The sequence below is a fragment of the Musca vetustissima genome, unplaced genomic scaffold, assembly GCF_032173495.1.
Source record: "Musca vetustissima isolate MV318-11 ecotype Yass unplaced genomic scaffold, APGP_CSIRO_Mvet_v1 utg2742, whole genome shotgun sequence".
Classification (NCBI taxonomy): Eukaryota; Metazoa; Arthropoda; class Insecta; order Diptera; family Muscidae; genus Musca; species Musca vetustissima.
The window spans coordinates 1,483-29,281 of NW_026880872.1; the positions used below are offsets into that span (position 1 = coordinate 1,483).

Genomic DNA, 27,799 nt, shown 5'->3' on the forward strand with positions numbered 1-27,799 from the left:
AATGTTTGAGTTGCCTGTCTGGTATTGTTATTCGATTGTGACACATCTCCGAGTTTCCTGAATTTAATGCCAAAAGCAACAGTTGAATATGAAAATGATGTCTATTCGTAGGATACTACATTACATTCGAACATTGTAATGCGGGTAAATACTACCCACATTATTTTTGGGTATTTGGCATCGGACAAGAGAACAAAGGGCCCCTTTAGCATAAATCCTTGGCAAACATAAATATGTATGCTTACTATGACATGAGTGTGTTTGGGTGTGTGAGTGAAAAGGAAGCTGAATAAGATGTTCGGAATATTCGTTTATTTCTGCAGCTGCTGCAAAATCGCAAGGACCTCTAAGCAAATCACCCATATCTTTGCGGTGAAATATGAACATTTTGAATTACATGCAGCCACCATTGATGATATATTTCCAATTTTTGGCGATTATTCTTGGGTTGTTGTAGGGCTGTGTGAGTTTGCGTGTGTGTATGTGTGATGGTATGAGTGAGTATGTGTTGTGAAAACGATATGAAATGTGAGTAAGATAATGGGCCAGATTATGCCACTTGCCATTTTTGTTTGTGAGGGGGTGGGGGGAAGATAATTCAATACCATGATATGGTAGCTAGAAATGTAATTGTAAACCATACACAGCTGAAGGGCACATGGAAAATGGATGGTAATCGAACGCATTCAAATGGAAAATAAAATAATACATACTTAATTGTGGGTACTTTAAAGTAATTATACCCTTCACCACACTGTGGTACAGGGTATTATGTCTTTGTGCATATGTTTGTAACAGGCAAAAATAATCGAGATAGACCCATGGTTCCTTTTGAGAATATGCATAGAATCACTTTCTGAGTCGATTTACGCATGTCCGTCTGTCCGTCCGTCCGTCCGTCCGTCCGTCCGTCTGTCCATGTTAAATTGTAAACAAAGTACAGGTCGCATTTATGATCCGAATTGGATGAAATTTGGCATAGGTCACTTATTTGGCCCAAGGACGAACCCTATTGAAATTGGGAAAAATCGGTTCAGATTTAGATATAGCTCCCATATATATATTTAACCGATTTAATGTAAACAGTCCCTATATAACTTTCGATTTGCACGAAATTTGGTACAGCCTAATCATTTAGGTCTAGAATGATGTCTGCCAAGTTTCGTGAAAATCGGTCCAGATTTAGATATAGCTCCCATATATAGTTTCGTCCGATTTCATGTAAATGGTGCCCCAAAGTCTCTATATATCTTTCGATTTGCACGAAATTTGGCATAACGTACTGAATTGAGTCTAGAATGGTGTCTGCCCAGTTTCAAGAAAATCGGTCCAGATTTAGATATAGCTCCCATATATAGTTTCGTCCGATTTCATGTAAATGGTGCCCCAAAGTCCCTATATATCCTTCGATTTGCACGAAATTTGGCATAACGTACTTAATTGGGCCTAGAATGATGTCTGCCAAGTTTCATGAAAATCGGTCCCGATTTAGATATAGCTCACATATATAGTTTCGTCCGATTTAATGTAAATGGGGCCCCAAAGTCCCTATATATCTTTCGATTAGCACGAAATTTGGTACAGCCTAATCATTTAGGTCTAGAATGATGTCTGCCAAGCTCCGTGAAAATCGGTCAAGATTTAGATATAGCTACCATATATAGTTTCGTCCGATTTCATGTAAATTGTGACCAAAGTCCATATATATCTTTCGATTTGCACGAAATTTGGTATAACGTACTGAATTGAGCCTAGAGTTATGTCTGCCAAGTTTCGTGAAAATCAGTCCAGATTTAGATATAGCTCCCATATATAGTTTCGTCCGATTTCATGTAAATTGTGCACCAACATCCATATATATCTTTCGATTTGCCCGAAATTTTGCACAACGTACTGAATTGAGCCTAGAGTGATGTCTGCCAAGTTTCGATAAAATCGGTCCATATTTCTATATAGCTCCCACATATAGTTTCGTCCGATTTCATGTAAATGGTTCACCAAAGTCGCTATATATCTTTCGATTTGCACGAAATTTGGCATAACGTACTGAATTGAGCCTAGAGTGATGTCTGCCTTGTTTCGTGAAAATCGGTCCAGATTTAGATATAGCTCCATTTTATTATAGATTGATTTTATGTAATTGACGCACCAAGGAACCAATAGGAACAAAACGTTCTAAAGTTAGTATAACCTAACCTGTGACAAGTTTGTTTGAAATCGCTTAATATGTGGATATAGCTTACATATATTTTTTCGCCCGATATCAAGCAAATTGGGCATCATACTCCTCATGTTAGTCAGATTGACATTAAATTTTGCACAACGTACAAAATTGAGCATAGAATTACGTAGTTGCGTTTTCTAGAAGTACAGACATAGTCAACCGGATGACCTATTTATATTTGTTTGAAGTCGATTTACACACTTTATGGACAAATCTAGGTAGATTCACATTTAGATAAATATCACATATTTTATTTCATCCAATTTCATGTTAATAGTCCTGTTTAATGTACCCATAGTGGTGAAGGGTATCCTAGAGTCGGCCCCGTCCGACTTTACTACTTTCCTTACTGGTTTTGAAAATGTTTTTAATATTTTTGGAGGAACCAAAAAAAAATTTTAGATTTTAAACTTTTTTTTTTTAATTTAAAATATTTTTTCCTAAATTTTCCTTTCTAATTTTTCTGTCATTTTTTTTCCTTGCAGAAAATGCCACCCGTTATTGCTTTCCCAATGGCACCTGGGACAATTATTCCAACTACGATAAATGCCATCATAACGTTGAGCTACCAGCGATACCGGATTTTTCACCTGGCGTCGAATTGCCCACCTACATCTACTGTTGTGGTTATTTTCTAAGTTTAAGCGCTTTGGTTTTAGCTTTAATTGTATTTCTATGCTTGAAGTAAGTAATCGACATGCGACCGATGAAACAATGCTTTCATTCATCTTTCATTTGCCAAGTTTATACAGCTCATTTAATTCCAATCACCCAGAGAAAAAGTTTACTTTAGAAAATGGCACAGTGGGATGATATTTAACAAATATTAATTTTTCTACTATATTTTTTCAAATATTTTTGAAAGTATATTATTTCAGGGACCATATGAGGCGTGGATTATTTAAAGAATATTTTTTTTCAGGAACTATGTAAGGCGTGGATTTTTAAGAGAATATTTTTTCCGGTTCTATGCAAGGCGTGGTTGGTTTAAAGAATATTTTTGAGGTCCTTTGTAAGGCGTGGATGTTTTAAAGAATATTTTTTCAAAGTCTATTTAAGGCGTGGATTTTTTAAAGATTATTTTTTCAAGGTCTATTTAAGGCGTGGATTTTTTAAAGATTATTTTTTCAAGGTCTATTTAAGGCGTGGATTTTTTAAAGAATATTTTTTCAAGGTCTATTTAAGGCGTGGATCTTATAAAGAATATTTTTTCAAGGTCTATTTAAGGCGTGGATTTTTTAAAGAATATTTTTTCAAGGTCTATTTAAGGCGTGGATTTTTTAAAGAATATTTTTTCAAGGTCTATTTAAGGCGTGGATTTTTTAAAGAATATTTTTTCAAGGTCTATTAAGGCGTGGATTTTTTAAAGAATATTTTTTCAAGGTCTATTTAAGGCGTGGATTTTTTAAAGAATATTTTTTCAAGGTCTATTTAAGGCGTGGATTTTTTAAAGAATATTTTTTCAAGGTCTATTTAAGGCGTGGATTTTTTAAAGAATATTTTTTCAAGGGTCTTTAGAAGGTGTGGATTTTTTAAAGAATATTTTTTCAAGGGTCTTTAGAAGGCGTGGATTTTTTAAAGAATATTTTTTCAAGGGTCTTTAGAAGGCGTGGATTTTTTAAAGAATATTTTTTCAAGGGTCTTTAGAAGAAGTCGATTTTTTAAATAATTCTTTCTAGGGTCTTTAGAAGGCGTGGATTTTTTAAAGAATATTTTTTCAAGGGTCTTGGATTTTTTCAAGGACTATTTGAGGCGTGGATTTTATGAAGGCGTGGATTTTTTAAAGAATATTTTTTCAAGGGTCTTTAGAAGGCGTGGATTTTTTAAAGAATATTTTTTCAAGGGTCTTTAGAAGGCGTGGATTTTTTAAAGAATATTTTTTCAAAGGTCTTTAGATGGCGTGGATTTTTTAAAGAATATTTTTTCAAGGGTCTTTAGATGGCGTGGATTTTGTAAAGAATATTTTTCAAGGGTCTTTAGAAGACGTGGAGTTTTTAAAGAATATTTTTTCAAGGGTCTTTAGAAGGCGTGGATTTTTTAAAGAATATTTTTTCAAGGGTCTTTAGAAGGCGTGGATTTTTTAAAGAATATTTTTTCAAGGGATTTTTGGATTTTTTTAAAGAATATTTTTCTTCTAAACATTGCGTAGATTTTTTAAAAAAATATTTTTTGTGTTTAAAAAATTGCGCCCACTGTTCCCCAAAATGTAATCTTCTCTTCAATCTCATTACAACCATCTCATTCTCAATTTTATTCGATTTAATCCATTGCAATAGTTAAACGTATTTTATGCGAATTTATTTTATTTTCTTTTTATTTTATTCAATTTTCTATTTTTTCTCGTTCTTTTTCTTCCTCCTCCTCTACTATGATTTTCTTTATTGCCTTACATTTGATTGTTCTCATTCGTGATATTGCCGTTCAATTACCGTTACGACAAACAAACAATAACAACGATGCGTAACTTACCTCCTAAACACCCTGACATTTATATGTAATCAACGTATGTGCACGGTTCCTGTGTTCCTGTTCTCCACCGCCGCCGTCAACACCAACTCCTCCATCGTAGAGACTTGAAATGCCTTCGGAATACAATTCATGCGAATTTATTTCTCACATATATTCTATCAGCCTTATTGTGGATATTAACGTTGTTCCTGCAAGTGGTAAGTAGTCACAGGCTCGACGAGGGTCTACACTGTGTGTTCTGTCTCTAGAAGTCCTTTGGAAGGTTTTCTGTGTCGGTAGGAGATCTTTAGAAGATTTTTTTGTTTTGTTGAAGATCCGAGGAAGATTTTCTGTCAGCAGGAGATCTGTGGTAGGTATTGTGCTCATAGAAGGCCTGTTGGATGTCTTCTGTGCCTCTAGAAGACCCATGGAAGGACTCGAGGCTCTAGAAGACATGTAGGACCACTCATGTCCCTTAAATATACCTGGAGGGTCTTCAGTCTCTACAAGTGGAAGATCTTTCATTCACAGAAGACCTGTGGAAGGTCTTCTTTCTGTAAAACTACTGAAGGCTCCAGGAGACATGTAGGATCACTCATGTCCCTTAAAAATCCCTGAAGGGTCTTCTGTCTCTATAAGTGGAAGATCTTTCATTCACTGAAGACCTGTATAACCTTCCAGAGAACTTCTTGAATCCTCTGAAACCCAATAGAGGGTCTCCTCAAGCAGATGCTGCAAAGTATCCTCTTCTGCCAACCTCACTAAACCGAGTCTATTTCATTTCCCCTTTTTTTATTCCATATAAAAACACTATGAGTGTGTATGTGTGGGATTGAAATGTCTAACCGTTTCCTGGCAAGTGTTAGCTATATATGTGTGTATGTATATGTGTTTGAGCATCTGTATGCATTAAATATGTCAATATGCCATTAAATGTCTTCTTAGATGCGTTAACATTAGATTAACTTAATGTCTGCTGTCATTGCCAAGCGGATATGTGTGTGTGAGTAGGAGAGTATGTGGATGTGTATGTCTGTGTGTGAGAGTGTCAGTGTTGATATTTCCTGTTGCTTCTACCATAAAAATTACTTCGAATCGCATAAGGTGTGAAATTAAATTCAATTAAAAATGTTTTAATCAATGTCTGATGTTGCTACTTTAACTCCTTGCTGAGATTTGAGAGGTGGGAGGTCAACTCCCCCATTCCCAGTAGGGGGTAAACGGTGCAGAATTTGATTTGATTTTCTCTTTTTCGTTTCTTTTTTTTACAGATGACAGATCACTCCAGTCAAGCTGGCTGCATTACACTAGTCATGATGTTCCATTATTTTAATTTAACGAATTTCTTTTGGATGTTTGTCGAAGGTAAGGATATGCAAATGTTTCAGGATCTGGTTTAAAAGAAAAATAAATTTTGTCAAGGAGGTTTTTAAAAAAAATTTTCAAAAAATTACGAAACGTGGATTTTTTAAAAATATTTTTTCAAGAATTCCCAGGGCTTGGATTTTTATATCCTTCACCACTCTGTGGTACAGGGTATGTCATTGTGCATATGTTTGAAACAATAAAAAAGGAAACGAGATAGACACATTGTACCTTTTGAGAAAATGCATAGAATCACTTTTTAAGTCGATTTATGCATGTACGTCCGTCGGTCCATGTTACATTGTAAACAAAATACAGGCCGCAGTTATTATCCGAATTGGTTGAAATTTGGTACAGCTCATCTATTTTGCCCAAGGACGAACTCTATTGAAATTGGGAAAAATCGGTTCAGATTTAGATATAGCTCTCATATATATTTTCGTCCGATTTAAGGTAAATGGTGCATCAAAGTACCTATATATCATTCGATTTTCACGAAATTTTGTATAGCGTACTATATTAAGTCTAGAGTGATGTGTGGTAAGCTTCATGAAAATCGGTTCAGATTTAGATATAGCTCCCATATATATTTTCGTCCGATTGTATGTAAATAGTGCACCAAAGTCCCTATATATACTTCGATTTGCACGAAATTTGGCACAGCGTACTGAATTAAGTCTAGAACGATGTGTGTTTAATTTCGTGAAGATCGGTTCATATTTTGATATAGCTCCCATATATATATTCGTCCGATTTCAAGTAAATAGTGCACCAAAGTCCCTATATATACTTCAGTTTGCACGAAATTTGGTACATTGTAATGAATTGAGTCTAGAATAATGTGTTGTAAGTTTCGGGAAAATCGGTTTAGATTTAGATATAGCTCCCATATATATATATATATATATATATATATATATATTCGTCCGATTTCAAGTAAATAGTGCACCAAAGTCCCTATATATCGTTCGGTTTGCACGAAATTTGGCAAAACGTACTGAATAAACCCTAGAACGATGTGTGTTAAGTTTCGGGAAAATCGGTTCAGATTTCTATATAGCTCCCAAATATATTTTCGTCTGATTTTAGGTAACTGGTGCACCAAAGTCCCTATATATCTTTCGATTTGCACGAAATTTCGTATAGCGTACTAAATTAAGTCTAGAACGATGTGTCTTAAATTTCGTGAAGATCGGTTCAGATTTTGATATAGCTCCCATATATATAAATATATATATATATATATATATATATATTCGTCCGATTTCAAGTAAATAGTGCACCAAAGTCCCTATATATCAATCGGTTTGCACGAAATTTGGCGTAACGTACTGAATAAACCCTAGAACGATGTGTGTTAAGTTTCGGGAAAATCGGTTCAGATTTCTATATAGCTCCCAAATATATTTTCGTCCGATTTTAGGTAACTGGTGCACCAAAGTCCCTATATATCCTTCGATTTACAGGAAATTTGGCATAGCGTACTAAATTAAGTCTAGAATGATGTGTGCTAATTTTCGTGAAATTCGGTTCAGATTTAGATATAGCTCTCATATATATTTTCGTCCGATTTTAGGTAAATTGTGCACCAAAGTCTCTATATATCCTTCGATTTGCACGAAATTTGGCAAAGAGTATTGAATTAAGTCTAAAATGACGAGTGATAAGTTTCGGGGTAATCGGTTCAGATTTCTATATAGCTCCCATATATATTTTCGTTCGATTTTATGTAAATGGTACACCAAAGTTCCTATATATCCTTCGATTTTCACGAAATTTTTCACAGTGTACTAAATTAAGTCTAGAACGATGTGTGTTGAATTTCGTGAAGATCGGTTCAGATTTCGATATAGCTCCCATATATATTTGCATCCGATTTTAGGTAAATAGTACACCAAAGTCCCTATATATCCTCAGATTTGCATGAAATTTGGCATAGCGTACTAAATTGAGTCTAGAACGATATGTGTTAAGTTTCGAGAAAATCAGTTCAGATTTCTATAGTGCACCAAAGTCCCTAAATATCTTTCGATTTTTACGAAATTTGACACAACGTACTGAAATCAGCCTGGGATGATGTGTACTAAGTTTCGTGAAATTCGGTTCAGGTTTAGATAAAGCTCCCATATATATTTTCGGTGCACCAAGGTGTCTATCTATCTTTCGATTTGCATGAAATTTGGCATAGCGTACTGTCTTAAGTCTAGAAAGATGCGTGTTTAATTTCGTGAAAATCGGTTTAGATTTAAATATAGCTCCCATATACATTTTCGTCCGATTTTAGGTAAATAGTACACCAAAGTCCCTATATTGAGTCTAGAATGATGTGTGGTAAGTTTCGGGAAAATCGGTTCAGATTTCGATGGAGCTCACACATATACGTATACATTTGTCCGAACGGGTGCTTGATTGAAATTAAATTTTTAATAGTGCGGCGTACCGAATAGCGTGCATTAATTTTGTATCAAATTTGGCCCATAGTACGCAGACGACTCTAAATCTGCCCGCATGAAATTAAATTTAGCATAGGTTGCAGAAAGATATGAGTATGTTCCTTCGAGGGAACATTGGCATACAACTGTAAGGATACATATGTACAATATATCCAAAGTGGTAAAGGGTATCATATAGTCGGCCTGTCCGACATTACTCATTTCCTTACTGGTTTAAACTGACAGTTTTTTAAATATTTTTTGTAATTCCTTTTCTTCCAGGTCTCTACCTTTACACTCTGGTGGTGCAAACATTTTCCAGTGATAATTTAGGTTTCCTGCAATATGCCCTAATTGGCTGGGGTAAGTATTCAGCACAAACATACTAGTTAATTACTATTAATTATAAAACATAATCAGTTATTATTATTTTTATTTTGACATTCAACAATCACGTTCTCACCATGCCTCCACCCTCCAAAATTAACTTTCATTCTAGGTTGCCCAGCTGTTATTGTTTTTGCCTGGTCGATAGCTAAAATCTATGCACCACCTTTAAATACCGAAAGATTTATTGGGGTAAGTGTACAGAAACAACAACAACAACAAAAAGACCATAATAATCAAATAATAACAATTTAATATTAGATTAATAAACAATTAGGAGTTGCTCTTGGGTTTTTTGGTGGGGACCCCAAAACAAAAGATAAAAGCCAAACTCACCGAAACGATAAGGCCATGGTATTGAGTTTCAATAAAGTGGCAATAAAATAAACAGACACACGTTCTAGTTTAGCCCAAATTTGTTTTCGGTGTGGTGTCTAGCGAATTTTCACTGGAAATTTTATTAAATGACGTCACGTCACTCGTTCAGCGAGTGATTTAAAAAAGAAAATATATTTTAAAGTTTGTTTGTTTTTTGGATGGTTGGTTGTCTGGCAATTTACCGCGCCAAGACCTTGTCGGAGGTTAATGAGTGTTTTGATTGTTGTTGTTCTTCTTTCTTTTTGTTATTAAGTCGATTTATTGAAATAATGAAAAAAGCAAAAATATTTTCTTTAATTACTTTGTATTTACGCCAAATTTAGCAATTACTACTAAAATTTAACAGCAGGATACTTTTGGGGGGAGGAAAATAAATTGTTGAATGTTTTATGAGATTCATAGCTGAAGTGGAAAACAAATTTTAAAAATATTTTTATTGAAAAAAAATATTCTTTGAAAAATCCACGCCTAATGTAGGTCCCTGAATAATAATATTCTTTAAAAAATCCACGCCTTATGTAGGTGCCTGAAAAAATATTCTTTAAAAAATTCACTCCTCATGTTACTTATTTACTTTCCTAACTGGCTTGTGACAGTACTTTCGTTCCATAAGCCGAGCTTAGAAAAGATTTCCAGGCGCCTCGGTCTTTTGTGCAGTTTTTCCAATTTGAAAGTTCATATTCGGCAATGTTATCTTCCACTTGATCTTTCCCTCTTATTCGAGGCCTTCCCCTTCTGCGTGAACCATCAGCTGGTTCGTTTTTATATGCCTTTTGAGCTGGGGCATCTTCATCCATTCTCACAACATGACCTAGCCAACGTAGTCGCTGCAGCTCAATAGTCTAACAATGTAGATGTCCGAGTATAGCTGGTACAACTTATGGTTCATTCGACGGCGATATTCACCGTCAACACAGATCGGCCCATAGATCTTTCGGAGAAATTTTCTCTCAAACACTCCAAGAGCTGTCTCATCTGCTTGCGCAAGTACCCATGCTTCAGATCCATATAACAGCACGGGTAGTATCAGCATCTTGTAGAGTGTGAATTTGGCGGGAGGGGGGAGGTGGCCTTGTTTCTAAAATGCTTACTTAGACCATAGCAGCATCGGTTGACCATCACAATCCTTCTCCGAATTTCAAAACTGTTTTCACTTGATCTTTCCATCGTATTCGTGGCCTTCCCCTTCTGCGTGAACCATCAGCTGATTCTCACAACATAACCTAGCCAACGTAGTCGCTGCAGCTCAATACGTCTAACAATGTCGATGTCCGAGAATAGCTGGTACAAATCATGGCTCATTCGACGGCGATATTCACTGTAAACGCAGATCGGCCCATAGATCTTTCAGATAATTTTTCTCTCAAACACTCCAAGAGCTGCCTCATCTGCTTGCGCAAGTACCCAAACTTCAGATCCATATAACAGCACGGGTAGTATCAGCGTCTTGTAGAGTGTGAGTTTGGTCTGGAGAGAGGTGGCCTTACTTATGAGTGGTTTGCTCAGACCATAGGATGCTCAGACCATCCTTCTCCGAATTTCAAAACTGATGTCATCCGTTTTATTTATGGCGGTACAATGGTATATAACCTCGAAGCTGTAGTTCTCAAGTTCCACAGTTGGTCTGAGTCTACTGGACGTCTTGCGCGTTGATACCATCAGCTTCTCGCCGTTTACTGTCAAACCCACTTTGGCAGACTACTTCTCAATTTGTTCAAAGGTGTTCGACCCTTTATGTCGATGTCAGTGTTGGGCCCATTATGTCGATGTCATCGGCGTAGGCGAGTAACTGGTGTTGTTTGGTGTACAGGGTACCATTTCTGTTCACCTCTCGTATGACCTTCTCCAGCAGAATGTTAAAAAGGTCACACGACAAACTGTCACCTTGTCTGAATCCTCGTTCAGTATTAAAGGGCTCCGAGAGCTCCTTTCCGACTTTAACTTCTAATCTTGTGCCAGTTAAAGTTATCCAGCATAGCCGAATTAATTTTGCAGGAATGCCAAACGGAGACATGGCTTGATACACCTCTGAACGGATAGGGCTATAGAATGCGGCTTTATAGTCGACGAATAGGTGGAATGTGTCGATGTGTTTTTCATGGGCTTTTTCCAGGATTTGGCGCAGAGTGAAAATCTGGTCAATGGTGGATTTCAAGGTCTGAAGCCGCATTGGTATGGTCCAATAATGTCATTGACCATTGGTTTCAGTCGTTCACACAGTAGGCTGGATAGCAATTTATATGCGATGGGAAGGAGACTTATTCCTCTATAGTTGGTAGATATCGTGTTGTCTATTTTTTTGTGCACGGGACACAGGATGCTGAGGTTCCAATCATATAGGCCCTTGAAAAAATATTCTTTAAAAAATCCACGCCTCATATAGGTCCTTGAAAAGATATTCTTTAAAAAATCCACGCCTCATATAGGCCCTTGAAAAAATATTCTTTAAAAAATCCACGCCTCATATAGGCCCTTGAAAAAATATTCTTTAAAATATCCACGCCTCATATAGGCCCTTGAAAAAATATTCTTTAAAAAATCCACGCCTCATATAGGCCCTTGAAAAAATATTCTTTAAAAAATCCACGCCTCATATAGGCCCTTGAAAACATATTCTTGCCTCATGTAGGCCCTTAAAAAAATATATCCTTGAAAATATATCCTTTAAAAAATCCAGGCCTCATATAGGCCCTTGAAAGAATATCCTTAAAAAATCCAAGCATTATATAGGCCCTTGAAAAAATACTCTTTAAAAATCCACGCCTCATATAGGCCCTTGGGAAAATATTCTTTAAAAAATCCACGCCTCATATAGGCCCATGAATTAATATTCATTAAAATATAAACGCCTCATATAGGCCCTCTGAAAAAATATTCTTTAAATTATCCACGCCTCATATATCCTTTAAAAAATCCACACTTGGGACAGGGCTTAAAAATATCCCTTTGAAAAATTTTCACAAAAAGAACGACTTGAAAAATATTCTTAAAAAATCCAAGCCTCACGTTGGGCCTTGAAAAAACATTCCTAAAAACATACCCACCTTCAATAGGCAGGAAAAGTATTTTTCTCCTTCTTTTAAATTTTTTGTTACACCTTTCACAAAATATTTGTTATTCATGCACTTTGAAGTGTTATGGAATTTAAGATGAGAGTACTATCTCATCTATCCAGTTCACTTTCATCTTCTTCCTTAGATGATTTATGTAAATTTGGCTACTCCACTCACTTTTCGTTTCCCCAGAAAAAAATGAATATTTGATTTTTTTCCGATTTTCCTGAAAATCAATTGTTTGCCGAGTACAAGATTGGGGATGTGTTTTTGCTTCGTCGATGTGATTGAAATATGTGTGTCGATAAAAGAAAATCTCAACGTAGCAGAGGACGGATAGTGTTGAATTGAATAAGAGGATATTTTCGAATAAAAAAAGGTTTGCCTATTCTTCTATGATTTACGACTATTTTATGAGATTATATCCGATAGCTACTTATTGATTTTCTTTAAAGGGAGAAATAATTCAATTTTATTTCTTTTTTGAAAATTAAAAAAAAATCTTTTTTAAAGGTGCCCTAGAGGCATACACACTTTGAAAGAAAATTTATTCACAATAATTTGTTCATTGTTATAATAAATTAAAGCAAAATATGCATAAATGATACCTTTACATTTACATATTTATGGCACACACACACATACAATGTCATTTGTGGCCTCAGGAAATCACCTGTCAACCACCAACGTAATTGTCCATATTTTATTTAGGCCTTTGGCATATCAATCTCATGTATCGTATACGAGTATCCGGCATTATGTGGTCGACCTTATGACTTCAGGATATTTGCATAATCATGTTTATCATTAATAATATTCTGATTGATTATTGTCATGTTACAGATAGACACACACACACAGGCAAAGGAAATTCACATTAGAATATCTCATATCGCCAAATACAAATGCACCAGGACTATTTTACAACAATGTTGAAGGGATTACTAGATTTTTTATTTAATATTAATATATTTATCCTTGCCACATGCCTCTAGGCGTAGATTTTTTAAAATTATTATTTCTGTGGCATGCCTCTAGGCGTGGATTTTTAAAGTTATTATTTTCGCAGCATAACTCTAGGCGTGGATTTTTAAAGTTATTATTTTCGCAGCATAATCCTAGGCGTGGATTTTTAAAGTTATTATTTTCGCAGCATAATTCTAGGCGTGGATTTTTAAAGTTATTATTTTCGCAGCATAATCCTAGGCGTGGATTTTTAAAGTTATTATTTTCGCAGCATAATTCTAGGCGTGGATTTTTAAAGTTATTATTTTCGCAGCATAATTCTAGGCGTGGATTTTTAAAGTTATTATTTTCGCAGCATAATTCTAGGCGTGGATTTTTAAAGTTATTATTTTCGCAGCATAATTCTAGGCGTGGATTTTTTCAATTAATATTTTTAAGGCATTTATACCACATGTCTCCAGAAATTATCAAATGATGTTGCTATAGTTCCTGAGCTCCCCATGGTTTTAAATATTTTTTATTAACTTCCTCAGTTAAAATTACTTGGGCTCAGTCGGAAACGGAAATTCAATTAAGATTTTTGTTGTCAGAATTAAAAAAATACAACAACTACAGCATAACCATCAAAAGCTCAGGCATTTGAAACAAATCAAATATTAACTGAGCTGTACCAGTTGTTACTCTAGTTCGTAACATGAATCGTTAGGAACAGTGGTCGGATTTTCAAAGAAAAATTGTGAGATATTAATAGAATATTTTTCAAGTCCCATGCAAGGCGAGGAGTTTTAAAAGAATATTTTTTCAAGGCCCACATTTAAAAAAAAGGCGTGGATTTATTAAAGAATATTTTTTCAAGGCCCATAAAAGCGTGGATTTATTAAAAGAATATTTTTTCAAGGCCCATAGAAGCGTGGATTTATTAAAGGAATATTTTCTCAAGGCCCATACATGGCGTGGATTTTTAAAGGAATATGTTTTTAAGGCCCATACAAGACGTTGATTTGTAAGGGATATTTTTTCAAGGTCCATACAAGACGTTGATTTGTAAGGGATATTTTCTCAAGGCCCATACAAGGCGTGGATTTATTAAAGGAATATTTTTTCAAGGCCCATACAAGGCGTGGATTTTTAAAGGAATATTTTTTCAAGGCCCATACAAGGCGTGGATTTTTAAAGGAATATTTTTTCAAGGCCCATACAAGGCGTGGATTTGTAAGGGATATTTTTTCAAGGTCCATACAAGACGTTGATTTGTAAGGGATATTTTTTCAAGGCCCATACAAGGCGTGGATTTATTAAAGAATATTTTTTCAAGGCCCATACAAGGCGTGGATTTATTAAAGAATATTTTTTCAAGGCCCATACAAGGCGTGGATTTATTAAAGAATATTTTTTCAAGGCCCATACAAGGCGTGGATTTTTTAAAGAATATTTTTTCAAGGCCCATACAAGGCGTGGATTTATTAAAGGAATATTTTTTCAAGGCCCATAGAAGGCGTGGATTTATTAAAGGAATATTTTTTCAAGGCGTGGATTTATAAAAATTTATTTTTTAAGAAATTTTTTCTTCAATTCCTTTACAAAGCTTTCCCTAAAAATATCCCCCATTGTCCCATTTGAAATTAGAAATTGTTTAGGTTGGTTTGTAATCCTTCATACACTCTGACATGTAAACACACAACACACACACATACTCACTCTCCCATATGCATGTATGCACACATGCATCATCATGTGCCTAGGAATGCTCTGTTCACAGATTCCCCTGCCAGATTTCAGATTCAGGCAATTCTGGAATTTCCTTCTATTGCATTTTTTTTTTAAACTTCATTCATTCATTTCGATAGTGAATTGATGTGGAAATGTGGATGTGAATATAAATCTGATGGGCTGTTGGTGTTTTTATTGTGATTGTCGATGTTGTTGTTGTTCATTCTTCACTATATGCTATGGCAGTTTTTGGTGTTAGAGCAAATAACTATGAGTGCTAAATGCCGAACAGTCATAGAGCGAAAAAAGGAATGTAGAAATTGTTTATGTGTTATTTATAAAGAATTGTATATTGGGGTGTAATCTCGAAGGATATAATATCAATGCCAAATAATAATTTTACAGCATACCTCCAGTATTTTTTAAAACAATGTTTTTATAGTATACCACTAGGCGAAAATTTATTAAGACAATAGTTTTACAGCATACCTCAAGGCGTGATGTTTTTAAGACAATAGTTTTACGGCATACCTCTAGGCTAGAATTTTTCAAGACAATCTTTTTGCAGAATACCTTATGGGTGTTTAAAATACTTTTACAGCATACCTCATAGGCGTGATTTTTTAAAACAAATTTGTTTCCTTCTATTTTTTAAAATATATTTTCTGCAGGGTTATTCAATGATCTGATCATTTCTTCCAAACATTTTTTATTTTCTAATCCTTGCTTTTTTTAACCATTCTACCCTAATACCCACTTAACTATGCAATCATAAATAACAAATACAGTTTCCAGCTGGTAAACAACAGGAACTCTTAAACTCAATTCAAATATATCTCTGGAAATTGTTAGATTTTTAATTGTGAACATTTAAAGAGTAATTGAAAAAGAAAAAGAAACTAAAACTTTTCTAAAGAAAATAATTCCATTCGGAAAACAATTTTAATAAAATGTGAAAAATTAATTTTCAAAGCTACATAAAAATGCATTTTAATTGCGTCATATCGACATTTGAGATTAAAAATTATTTTCTTTTTCTAATTACAGTTGGATGTTGAATGTCCCTGGATGAGCGAATCTCACATAGACTGGATACTGCAGGGTCCCACGTCATTGGTGTTAATTTTAAATTTGTCCTTTCTGCTCAGGATTATGTGGGTAAGTTAAAATTGAAGTTTTCAAATTAATATTTTTGTAGTACAACTTTAGGCGTACTTTTTCACATTAATATTTTTTGTAGCATACCTCTAGGCGTTGATTTTTTTTCAATTAATATTTCTGTAGCATAAATCCAGGGGTGGGTTTTTTGATCTAATATTTATATATCTAGGCGTGGATTTTTTAATTAATATTTCTGTAGCATAACTCTAGGCGTGGATTTTTTAAATTAATATTTCTATAGCATAACTCTAGGCGTGGATTTTTTAAATTAATATTTCTATAGCATAACTCTAGGCGTGGATTTTTTGAATTAATATTTCTATAGCATAACTCTAGGCGTGGATTTTTTAAATTAATATTTCTATAGCATAACTCTAGGCGTGGATTTTTTAAATTAATATTTCTATAGCATAACTCTAGGCGTGGATTTTTTAAATTAATATTTCTATAGCATAACTCTAGGCGTGGATTTTTTAAATTAATATTTCTATAGCATAACTCTAGGCGTGGATTTTTTAAATTAATATTTCTATAGCATAACTCTAGGCGTGGATTTTTTAAATTAATATTTCTATAGCATAACTCTAGGCGTGGATTTTTTAAATTTATATTTCTATAGCATAACTCTAGGCGTGGATTTTTTAAATTAATATTTCTATAGCATAACTCTAGGCGTGGATTTTTTAAATTAATATTTCTATAGCATAACTCTAGGCGTGGATTTTTTAAATTAATATTTCTATAGCATACCTCTAGGCGTGGATTTTTTAAATTAATATTTCTATAGCATACCTCTAGGCGTGGATTTTTTAAATTAATATTTCTATAGCATACCTCTAGGCGTGGATTTTTTAAATTAATATTTCTATAGCATACCTCTAGGCGTGGATTTTTTAAATTAATATTTCTATAGCATACCTCTAGGCGTGGATTTTTTAAATTAATATTTCTATAGCATACCTCTAGGCGTGGATTTTTTCATGTATATTCCTTTGGCATAACTCTAGACGTGATTTTTTATTTTATATTTCTGTAGCATAACTCTAGGTGTGAATTTTTTGCATTTATATTTCTGTAGCATAACTCATAGCCTTCCCCTTCTGCGTGAACCATCACCTGGTTAGCTTTTATATGCCTTTTTGGCTGGGGTACCTTCATCCATTCTCACAACATGACCTAGCCAACGTAGTCGCTGCAGCTCAATACGTCCAACAATGTCGATGTCCGAGAATAGCTGGTACAGCTCATAGTTCATACGACGGCCTTGATTTTGAGTTGTTTGCTCAGACCATAGTAGCATCTTTTGGCCATCAATATCCTTCTCCGAATTTCAAAACTGATGTCATTCGTTTTGTTTATGGCAGTACCAAAGTATATAAAATCTTTGACTACCTCGAGGCTGTAGTTCTTAAGTTCCACAGTTGGTCCGAGTCTACTGGACGTCTTGCCCGTTGATACCATCAGCTTGATCTTTCGCCGTTTACTGCCAGACCCACTTTGGCAGACTCCTTCTCAATTTGTTCAAAGGTGGCTGTTACTACTCTCAGTGTTCGACCCATTATGTCGATGTCATCGGCGTAGGCGAGTAACATGTGTTGTTTGGTGTACATAGTGCCGTTTCTGTTAACTTTTACTTCTCCTATGACCTTTTCCAGCAGGATGTTAAAAAGGTCACACGACAAACTATCACCTTGTCTGAATCCTCGTTCGGTATGAAAGGGCTCCGAAAGGTCCTTTCCGAATTTAACTGCTGATCTTGTGCCAGTTAAAGTTATCCTGCATAGCCGAATTAATTTTGCAGGAATGCCAAACGCAGACTTGGCTTTATACACCTCTGAACGGATGGAGCTGTCGAATGCGGCTTTATAGTCGACGAATAGGTGGAATGTGTCGATGTGTTTTTTGTGGGGTTTTTCCAGGATTTGGCGCAGAGTGAAAATGTGATCAATGGTGGATTTTCCAGGTCTGAAGCCGCATTGGTATGGTCCAATAATGTCATTGACCATTGGCTTCAGTCGTTCACACAGCACACTGTATAGCACTTTATATGCGACACATGGGACATATCGTCTTGTCTCCTTTTTGTGCACGGGACACAGGATGCTGAGGTTCCAATCATTGGGCATGCTTTCCTCTAGTCAAATTGTACAAATCAGCTGGTGCATGCTCCTTACCAGCATCTGACCACCTGAATAGTTCGGCTTGTAACCCATCGGCACCAACTGCTTTATTATTCTTCAGCCGATTAATTGCTTTTCTGACTTCATCTTGGCTAGGTGGTATACACTCTATACCGTAATCTATTATTGGTTCTGGGGTATCCTCTTCACCGCTACTATTTGATACCAGAAGTTTTTCAAAATGCTCCTTCCAGATCCTCGATACGCTCTCTGTATCTGTCACCAGATTTTCTTTTTCATCTCTACAGGAGGATGTGCCTGCACCAAAGATTCCGTTTGGTGGTTTACTCGTTGGTAGAATTTTCGAACTTCATTCTGAGTCCTGTACATCTCGATTTGCTCACGCTCACGTTTTTCTTGTTCTTTCTTCTTTTTTTCTGAAAATACATTTCTCCTCTCTCATTTTCTCCTGTTAGTTCTCCATCGCATTATGTGTTGTTACTGTCCGAAGGGTTGCCCTATATGCTGCGTTTTTCATATCAGTAGCATTACGGCACTTAGCATACCTAGAGGTGTGGATTTTTTATATAATTTTTCTTAGCATATCCTTAAGCCGGAATTTTTTTCAAATAATATTTATTAGCATAAATTTAGGCTTTGATTTTTAAGTAATATTTCTTAGCATATCATTAGGCGTTCAATTTTTTTAAATAATATTTCATAGCATATCATTAGGCGTGCAATTTTTAAATAATATTTGTTAAGCCTCTATTGGGTCTAATACCCTTTCGAAGGCCTCAAGAGTATGTTCTACCAGTGGAAGACCTCTGGTGTAAATTCCTAAATTTTCATTTGCACCTGAGTGTATCTTAAATAGTTCTCTTACGTACCGGATATTAAAATCAGCATTACATCCTTCTATGACATCGACTCGATAAAATTTCCGTTTCATTTTTGCTTCCTTGTTTATCACAACCGAACAGCATTCAAGCTTGTGGCATTTCATTTTCTTTAACAAGTTTTCATTTTGTGTTTTTTTTCTATTTCTTTCCCTCTCCTGTTCCCCCACACCGCATTGATGCTGCTGTTGTCACAGGTGCTGATAACAAAACTACGTTCAGCCAATACCTTGGAGACCCGACAATACCACAAAGCATCGAAGGCATTACTTGTCCTTATACCACTGTTTGGCATAACTTACCTGCTGGTGCTGGTGGGTCCCGAACAGGGTATCAGTGCCAATGTTTTTGATAATGCAAGGGCGTTTTTAATTAGCACACAAGTAAGTAGCAGGTCCAGTCAGAACACAAAAATCAAAAAATCTCAATTTCAACAAAAAAATAATTTTAATTTGTTTTTGTATTTTTCATTCTGTTACCATTTCCTTTCAGGGCTTTTTTGTGTCGCTGTTCTTTTGCTTCCTCAATTCGGAGGTACGTCAAACACTGCGGCATCGTTTCAACAGATGGCGCGACCACCGCAATTTAAGTCATGGCAATTCACAAAGGAATCGCAGGTAATATTGCTTTTACGAAAAATATACCAACACACACACACATGAACAAATGACCTGCCCCCCACCCCTCACCATCAACTTTCGTAAACGACCCTCCCAACCCACACACAAAAACAAAACAAAAATTGCACACAATTTTTGTGTCCCTGAAAAAAAAAAATGTTTATGGACGTCGTCCTTATGTTTTGTTGCTCTTATCCTTACATGGTAATTAGTTGAAGTTCTATGTTTGTATTTCTTTGTATTCGTTGTTGTTGTCATTGTTCGTAACAAAAAAAAATTATAACCTAAATTAAGTAGCTTTGTGAAACTCTCCCATTTCATTAAATTGCTGTTGTTTGTTTTGGAATAGTTTGGGGGCATTTAAAAAATATTTTTTCAAAAACTAACATGGGCGTGGATTATTTAAAAAAATATTTTTTGAAGGACTTCAATAGGCGTGGATTTTTTAAAAATATTTTTTGAAGGACTTCAATAGGCGTGGATTTTTTAAAAATATTTTTTGAAGGACTTCAATAGGCGTGGATTTTTTAAAAATATTTTTTGAAGGACTTCAATAGGCGTGGATTTTTTAAAAATATTTTTTGAAGGACTTCAATAGGCGTGGATTTTTTAAAAATATTTTTTGAAGGACTTCAATAGGCGTGGATTTTTTAAAAATATTTTTTGAAGGACTTCAATAGGCGTGGATTTTTTAAAAATATTTTTTGAAGGACTTCAATAGGCGTGGATTTTTTAAAAATATTTTTTGAAGGACTTCAATAGGCGTGGATTTTTTAAAAATATTTTTTGAAGGACTTCAATAGGCGTGGATTTTTTAAAAATATTTTTTGAAGGACTTCAATAGGCGTGGATTTTTTAAAAATATTTTTTGAAGGACTTCAATAGGCGTGGATTTTTTAAAAATATTTTTTGAAGGACTTCGTGGATTTTTTAAAAATATAGGCGTGGATTTTTTAAAAATATTTTTTGAAGGGACTTCCATAGGCGTAGATTTTTTAAAAATATTTTTTGAAGGACTTCAATAGGCGTGGATTTTTTAAAAATATTTTTTGAAGGACTTCAATAGGCGTGGATTTTTATCAATTATTTTTTGAAGGACTTCAATAGGCGTGGATTTTTATCAATTATTTTTTTAAGGATTTTAATTGGCGTTAATTATTTAAGCATAGATTGTGATATTTGAATCATTTTATATCACCTTACCCTTGTGTTGAAACTAACCCACTAACATTTCTCTAATAAAATTTAAAATATCTGATCCCCCTTTTTAAAATGCTTCGAAATACTAACTCAGACAGCAAACTGCATTCATTTTATTTATTTACTTTCTTTTTTATTTCTGAACAGGAGTCGTTTATCCAAAGACTATTCGCAACGGTCCCGAACAGAAAGTTCACGGTAAGTACACAAACAAGTAGCAGAACATCACATCAACATTTGTCAGGAGAATTAATTCAAACATTGTCTACTTTTCTTTAAAAAATGAACTACATAATGAAAAGAAATTTAATAATGACAAAGAATATGGAAAAAGAAAAATAAAAAGTCTCAAAAAAAAATTTTTTTATTGCTAATTTAGTCAGTACTTTGCTGTCCATCTAATTTGCTCATTATTCCTAGCTTGTTTCAGTTTATTCATTTTTTCTTATTTCACTCATAATTTTCACAACAATAAATTTTCACTTTAAAAGGCATTGCACGTTGCACACTCGACCAGTGGATGATGTTGCAAGTTGGCATTATTCGTTATTGTCTTTTATTTCAGTTTATTTTTCTTTCTCTTTCGATGCTCGTTGTTATGTATTGTTTAATTAATCACTTGTACTAACTAACTAATTCGGTACACCCACTATCACTCATACACATCCACACACACACTCACATAGAGGAGACATGGATGGATGCAGCATCGAAGGACCCTCATTTGAAACAGAAAAAAAGGACAAATTAAATGCCACTAGATGTAAGAGCGAGGTATATGAGGGGAGGGTAAAAGGAAAGAAATATTACAGCATATTTATACAGGATCAGATACTATATAAGGCGTGGATTTTTTAAAGAATATTTTTTTCGGGGTCTTTACAAGGCGTAGATTTTTTTAAAGAATATTTTTTCAGGGCCTTTACAAGTCGTGGATTTTTTAAAGAATATTTTTCCGGGTCTTTACAAGGCGTGGATATTTTAAGGAAGAAGAGGCATGTAGTTTTTAAAGAATATTTTTTCAATGTCTTCTGGGCAACATATTTAAGAAGTCTAGAAGGGGTGTGGACTTTTCAAAGAATATTTTTTCGAAGCCTTGAAGAGGCGTGAATTTTTCAAAGGATATGTTTTCGAAGCCTAGAAGAGGCGTGGATTTTTCAAAGAATATTTTTCAGGGATTATATAAGGCATGGATTTCTGTAAGGAATATTTTGTCAGGGTCTAGAAGATCTTAGAAGAGGCTTAATGGCGTTATTATTATTTATTTATTTATTTATTTATTTTTTGAAAATATTAAATGTATGATTTAAAAAAATATATTTTTCGCTTTGAACCTTAAATCATTGTTTAATTATACCCTTCACCACACTGTGGTACAGGGTATTATGTCTTTGTGCATATGTTTGTAACAGGCAACAGAAATCGAGATAGACACATGGTTCCTTTTGAGAATATGCATAGAATCACTTTTTAAGTCGATTTACGCATGTCCGTCCGTCCACGTATTTTTGTGAACAAAATACAGGTCGCCAAGGACGAACTCTATTGAAATTGGGAAAATCGGTTCAGATTTAGATATAGCTCCCATATATTTTGCGTCGGATTAAATGTAAATGGTTCACCAAAGTCCCTAAATATCTTTCGATTTGCACGAAATTTGGTATAGCTTACTGAAATAAGCCTAGAATAATGTGTGCCAAGTTTCCTGAAAATCGGTTCAGTTTTAGATATAGCTCTCATCTATATTTTCGTCCGATTTAAGGTAAATGGTGCACTAAAGTCCCTATATATCTTTCGATTTGCACAAAATTTTGCATATCGTACTGAATTGAGTGTAGATTAATGTCTGCTAAGTTTCGTGAAAATCGATTCAGATTTAGATATAGCTTTTCGGTCTGCTAAGTTTCGTAAAAATCGATTCAGATTAAGATATAGCTCCCATATATATTTTCGTCCGATTTAAGGTAAATAGTGCACCTATATATCTTGCGATTTGCACGAAATTTGGCACAGCGTTCTGAATTTGGAAATCGGTTTAGATTTGGATATAGCTCATATACATATTCTCGTCCGATTTTGTGTAAAAGGTGTACCAAAGCCTCTACATTCCTTTCGATTTGCACGAAATTTGGCATATCGTACTGAATTAAGTCTGGAATTATGTGTGCGAAGTTTCGTGAAAATCGGTTCAGATTTAGATATAGCTCCCATATATTTTTGTCCGATTTAATGCAAATGGTGCACCCAAGACCCTATATATTATTCGATGTGCACGAAATTTGGCACAGTGTTCTGAATTTGGTCTGGAGTCATGTCTGCCCAGTTTCGTGGAAATCGGTTTAAATTTTGATATATCTCACATACATATTCTCGTCCAATTTTGTGTAAAAGGTGTACCAAAGCCTCTACCTTTCTTTCGATTTGCACGAAATTTGTATAGCGTACTGAATTAAGCCTAGAATGATGTGTGTTAAATTTCGTGAAAATCGGTTCAGATTTAGATATACCTCCCATATATATTTTCTTCCGATTTTAGGTAAATGGTGTGCCAAAGTCCCTATATACCGTTCGATTTGCACGAAATTTGACATAGCTTACTGACTTAAGTCTAGAATGATGTGTGTTAATTTTCCTGAAAATGCAGATTTAGATATATCTGCCACATATATATTTTCGTCCGATTTTAGGTAAATCGTGCACCAAACTCCTCCGATTGACACGAAATTTTGCTCAAGGTATTCAATTCAGACTAGATTGATTGCGCTTTTTTTGTAATGGGTGCAGATGCAGACATAGCTTCCATATATATTTCGAACGGTTGTCTGATTGATATTATCGTATCAAGTATGCTACAAATCGATTTACTTAAATTTGTCCTATTGAAATTTAGCATAGGTTGTAGAAAAGCATGTATATGGAATGATGTTAGTCGGTTCATTTATTGATAAAGATCAAATCAAAACAATTGTTTTTAATGGCATTAAAAAAATGAGAATACCCGTATGTAGAATATACCCAAAGTGGTGAAGGGTATCATATAGTCGGCCCAGCCCGATTTTACTACTTTCCATACTGGTTTAGGGACTATAGAAGGGCCTATAGAAGGCATGGATTTTTTGTGAGGAATATTTTTTCAGGGGCTATAGAAGGCATGGATTTTTGTAAGGATTTTGTTTCGGATTCTGCTAATGATGTGGATTTTTTAAAGTATTTTTTTTTATTTCAAATGCATGCATTTTTTTAAAAAATATTATTTTTCTCCCAGAGCCTTGAATCCTTGTTTAATTTTTATTTTTCATTTATGCATTTTTTTTATCAAACTTTATTTAAATAAATTTAACTAACTTAGGAGATGCGGGCTATAAAAAAATGTGCTGAATAAACTGCACCCACACATACTCGTGCACATAATTACAAAAGTTTTACGAGAACAAAATACAAATTTTGAGCAAATGTCGTGGCTTGGGGGGTATTCCCTCTCATTATAGCACTGGCGGAGACAATGTTACGATTTACGTAAATGGGGTGTCTGTGGAGGAGAATTACAAAGAGAGATTTTAAATTCTGTCAATGATATTGAGGATGCAGACAAATTTTATAAACGAACGTATAACGCCATATCCCAAAAAGGCCAACAATGTTCCATTTTCGAAAAAAATCCTTTAAAGGATCAAAATTTCCTTCGAAAAAAATCCAACATTACCACACCCAGTATCCAGTGGTCTCGGTCTCGTCTACTTATCCCCAAAACAAGACTGGTTACAAGCCCGCAAATCTGTATATCCTCTCTTCATCCTTATGTATGAATATGTATGTGTGTATCTGTGTTTGTGCATTTTGCCATAGCCTCAAGCTTACTTTATAAAATATTTATGCGTTTGTCTTGTTCTTGGCGCAGTAAAACATAACAACAACACCAGCAGCAAAAAATGCAACAATCTCAGAAAAAAGAAAAAATATATAAAACAAACATCCGCCACTACATTATGCGAGGTGGTGTGACTCGATCTCGAAAATCCTCTACTAGCTAAGCGGGAGAGGGAGCAGCAATAGTTCAAATAACTAAAAAAAAAACACAAAATCCATTAGTCTTGACATAAAGTGGGAATGTGTGACTGTGTATGTGTTTGTATAAGCTATGAAGCGATTTACTTAAATTGTTAATTAAAAGCATATCAAAGCATACCAAATGTTAAAGTAAATAAACAGAAACTATAGCATTTAATATAAAATATGTTTTCAAGGACTACTAAAAATGAGGATATAAAAAAATATTTTTAAAGGGCTACGAAAGGTGTGGATTAAAAAAAAAAAATAAAATATTATATTTCCATGAAAAATAAATTGAAAACAAAAAAAAAACATTTTTTCGAAAAATACTGTTCTCAAGGATTTTCAAATGTTTAAGTTCTTTTGTACCAATATCACTATTGTTTTTGGGAAAGATCGGCTAATACTTAGGGGATGATATGGACCAAAAACATTTTTGTCTGATTTTCTGGTCGCTCCAGAGGACGAAATTATGGTCCAAACATCGCAAATTTTTACATGGAGAAGGGGATCGGGCAAAAGAATAAGCATGCCTGTTTTAATAAAGATCGGTCAATATTTAGTAGGTCAAATGGATCCCGACTTTTGTGTGAAAAATTAAAAAATATATATATTCTATAGCGTATATATTTACCCCTGAAGGATATAGACCCAAGAAGTTGAGAGTATATCCAAGAGCAGTGGTTGACCTCTAAATTGATACCATTGCCGTATGTACTCGGATATGGAAGTTGTACTTAAGTATTTACAGGTGCTTACGTATTCATATATTATTTAGTTAGCTATTACCACACAAGAGGGCGGAAATATAGCGCTGATCGCTTTGAAATTTTCCATGAGGGTCCAGGTATGGTCAAGGACAACGCTTATAATTTTCGTTGATGGCCAGATAGTAATATTGGGATGAATTAGACCGAAAACTTATGTTTTTGTGTGTGTGTTTTTTTTTTTTTTTTTTTTTTGAGTTGATCTTTAGGCCACAATTGAAAGCCCAACATCACAACATAACCCACGGTAAAGAGAATCTGGACAAGTACAGCCCTCGTCTACTGAATATTAGAAATATTTGTCATCTTGACGGTCAAGAGGGTGCAAATATTGCGAAATATGGCCCAAGCTCTGAATATAGAACCATAGAAAGTTGAATTTTCGTGGAAGAAGTGTAGGGTATCATATGGGCGGCCTCGTCCTACTATACTGCTAAGCTCACTGGATTATATTTGAAAATAATTTTTTTTTTTGATTAAGGGCGTATACATGGACGGACGGACATGCATAAATCGATTCAGAAAGTGATTCTATGCATATTATCAAAAAGAACCATGGGTCTATCTCGTTTCCTTTGCCTGTTACAAACATATGCACACAGACATAGTACCCTGTACCACAGTGTGCTGAGGAATTTTTATACCCTTCACCACACTGTGGTACAGGGTATTATTTCTTTGTGCATATGTTTGTAACAGGCAAAAGGAAACGAGATGAACACATGGATCCTTTTGAGAATATGCACAGAATCACTTTCTGAGTCGATTTACGCATGTCCGTCCGTCCATGTATTTTTGTGAACAAAGTACATGTCACATGTATGATCCGAATTGAATGAAATTTGGCATATGTCACTTATTTGGCCCAAGAATGAACCCTATTGAAATGGGAAAAATCGGTTCAGATTTAGATATAGCTCCCATATATATTTTCATCTGATTTAATGTAAATGGTGTACCAAAGTCCGTATATATCTTTCGATCGAAATTTGGCACAGCGTAATGAATTAGGTCTAGAATAATGTGTGTTAAGTTTCGTGAAAATCGGTTCAGATTTAGATATAGCTCCCATATATAGATTCGTCCGATTTAAGGTATATAGTATACCAATGTCCCAATATATATTTCGAAGGACGTAGATTAAAAAAAAACTATTTGAAAATAAATATATATACAACATAAATATAGAAAATTTTCAGTGGGTAGATAATAAAAATATTTTTTTATAATTTTTTTTAATATTTATTTCAAAAATGTATAGGGCATATATTTTTTAATGATTTTGCAGGCGTATTTTTTTAAATATATATTTCAATGGCTATAAAAATGATTTATCAAGGATTAGATAAACTTTTTTAATAATAATAGATTTTTTGAAATATATATATATATATATATATATATATGTTAAAGAAATATAAAAAATGTACATTTTTATAATCAGAATTTTTTACACAATATTTCCACATTTATCACTGCATTTTACATCTCATCATACTCACGGCTTATATATTTAATGTTAATATTTATTTATTTTTTAATTCGCTTTTCTAAATTTAATAATATTAATTTATTTAATTTTTATTTTTTAATTTTAGATTGACCTCCACCAGTCCCCTATCAACGGGTCACTTTGAATGATTTTATACCTTTTTATTAATGCCATCCTGCATGTATCCCGCTCATTATTTATCTGTGTTAATACCTCCGATCTGTTAAGTTTACTTTTTTAAGCTATTAATAGTTTTTAAGTTAATTAAATTGTAAATAAATTTTTTTGGAAAAAAACATGTTTTTTTAAATTTATATTTTGTAAATAAAAAATGAGAAGCAGATATTTTCTGAAAAAAATGCGAGTCACTTGCTTTGAATATTAAATCCTATTTTTTTTATTTGAGGGGGAATAGTCTTCCAAATTTTGGGTTTGTTATAAATTTTTGATAATTTTCGTAAATATTCTCTTCATATTTGATTCCTCTCTTTTTCCCTTCATATTTTTTTTAATTTTGTTTTTTTCAT

General features: G+C 34.3%; 1 protein-coding gene across 1 annotated transcript; it reads left to right on the plus strand.

The window, feature by feature from the left end:
• Positions 1–2,709: 2,709 nt before the first annotated feature.
• Positions 2,710–27,431, plus strand: LOC133326764 (diuretic hormone receptor; the record flags this gene model as incomplete). The annotated part of the gene is made up of 10 exons (XM_061535373.1): positions 2,710–2,908; positions 4,794–4,890; positions 5,944–6,037; positions 8,752–8,832; positions 8,969–9,048; positions 16,011–16,121; positions 19,341–19,526; positions 19,636–19,760; positions 21,111–21,161; positions 27,379–27,431. Coding segments are annotated over 10 exons (1,067 nt in total), but the record flags the coding sequence as incomplete, so codon positions are not given.
• Between the last annotated feature and the right edge of the window lie 368 nt (positions 27,432–27,799).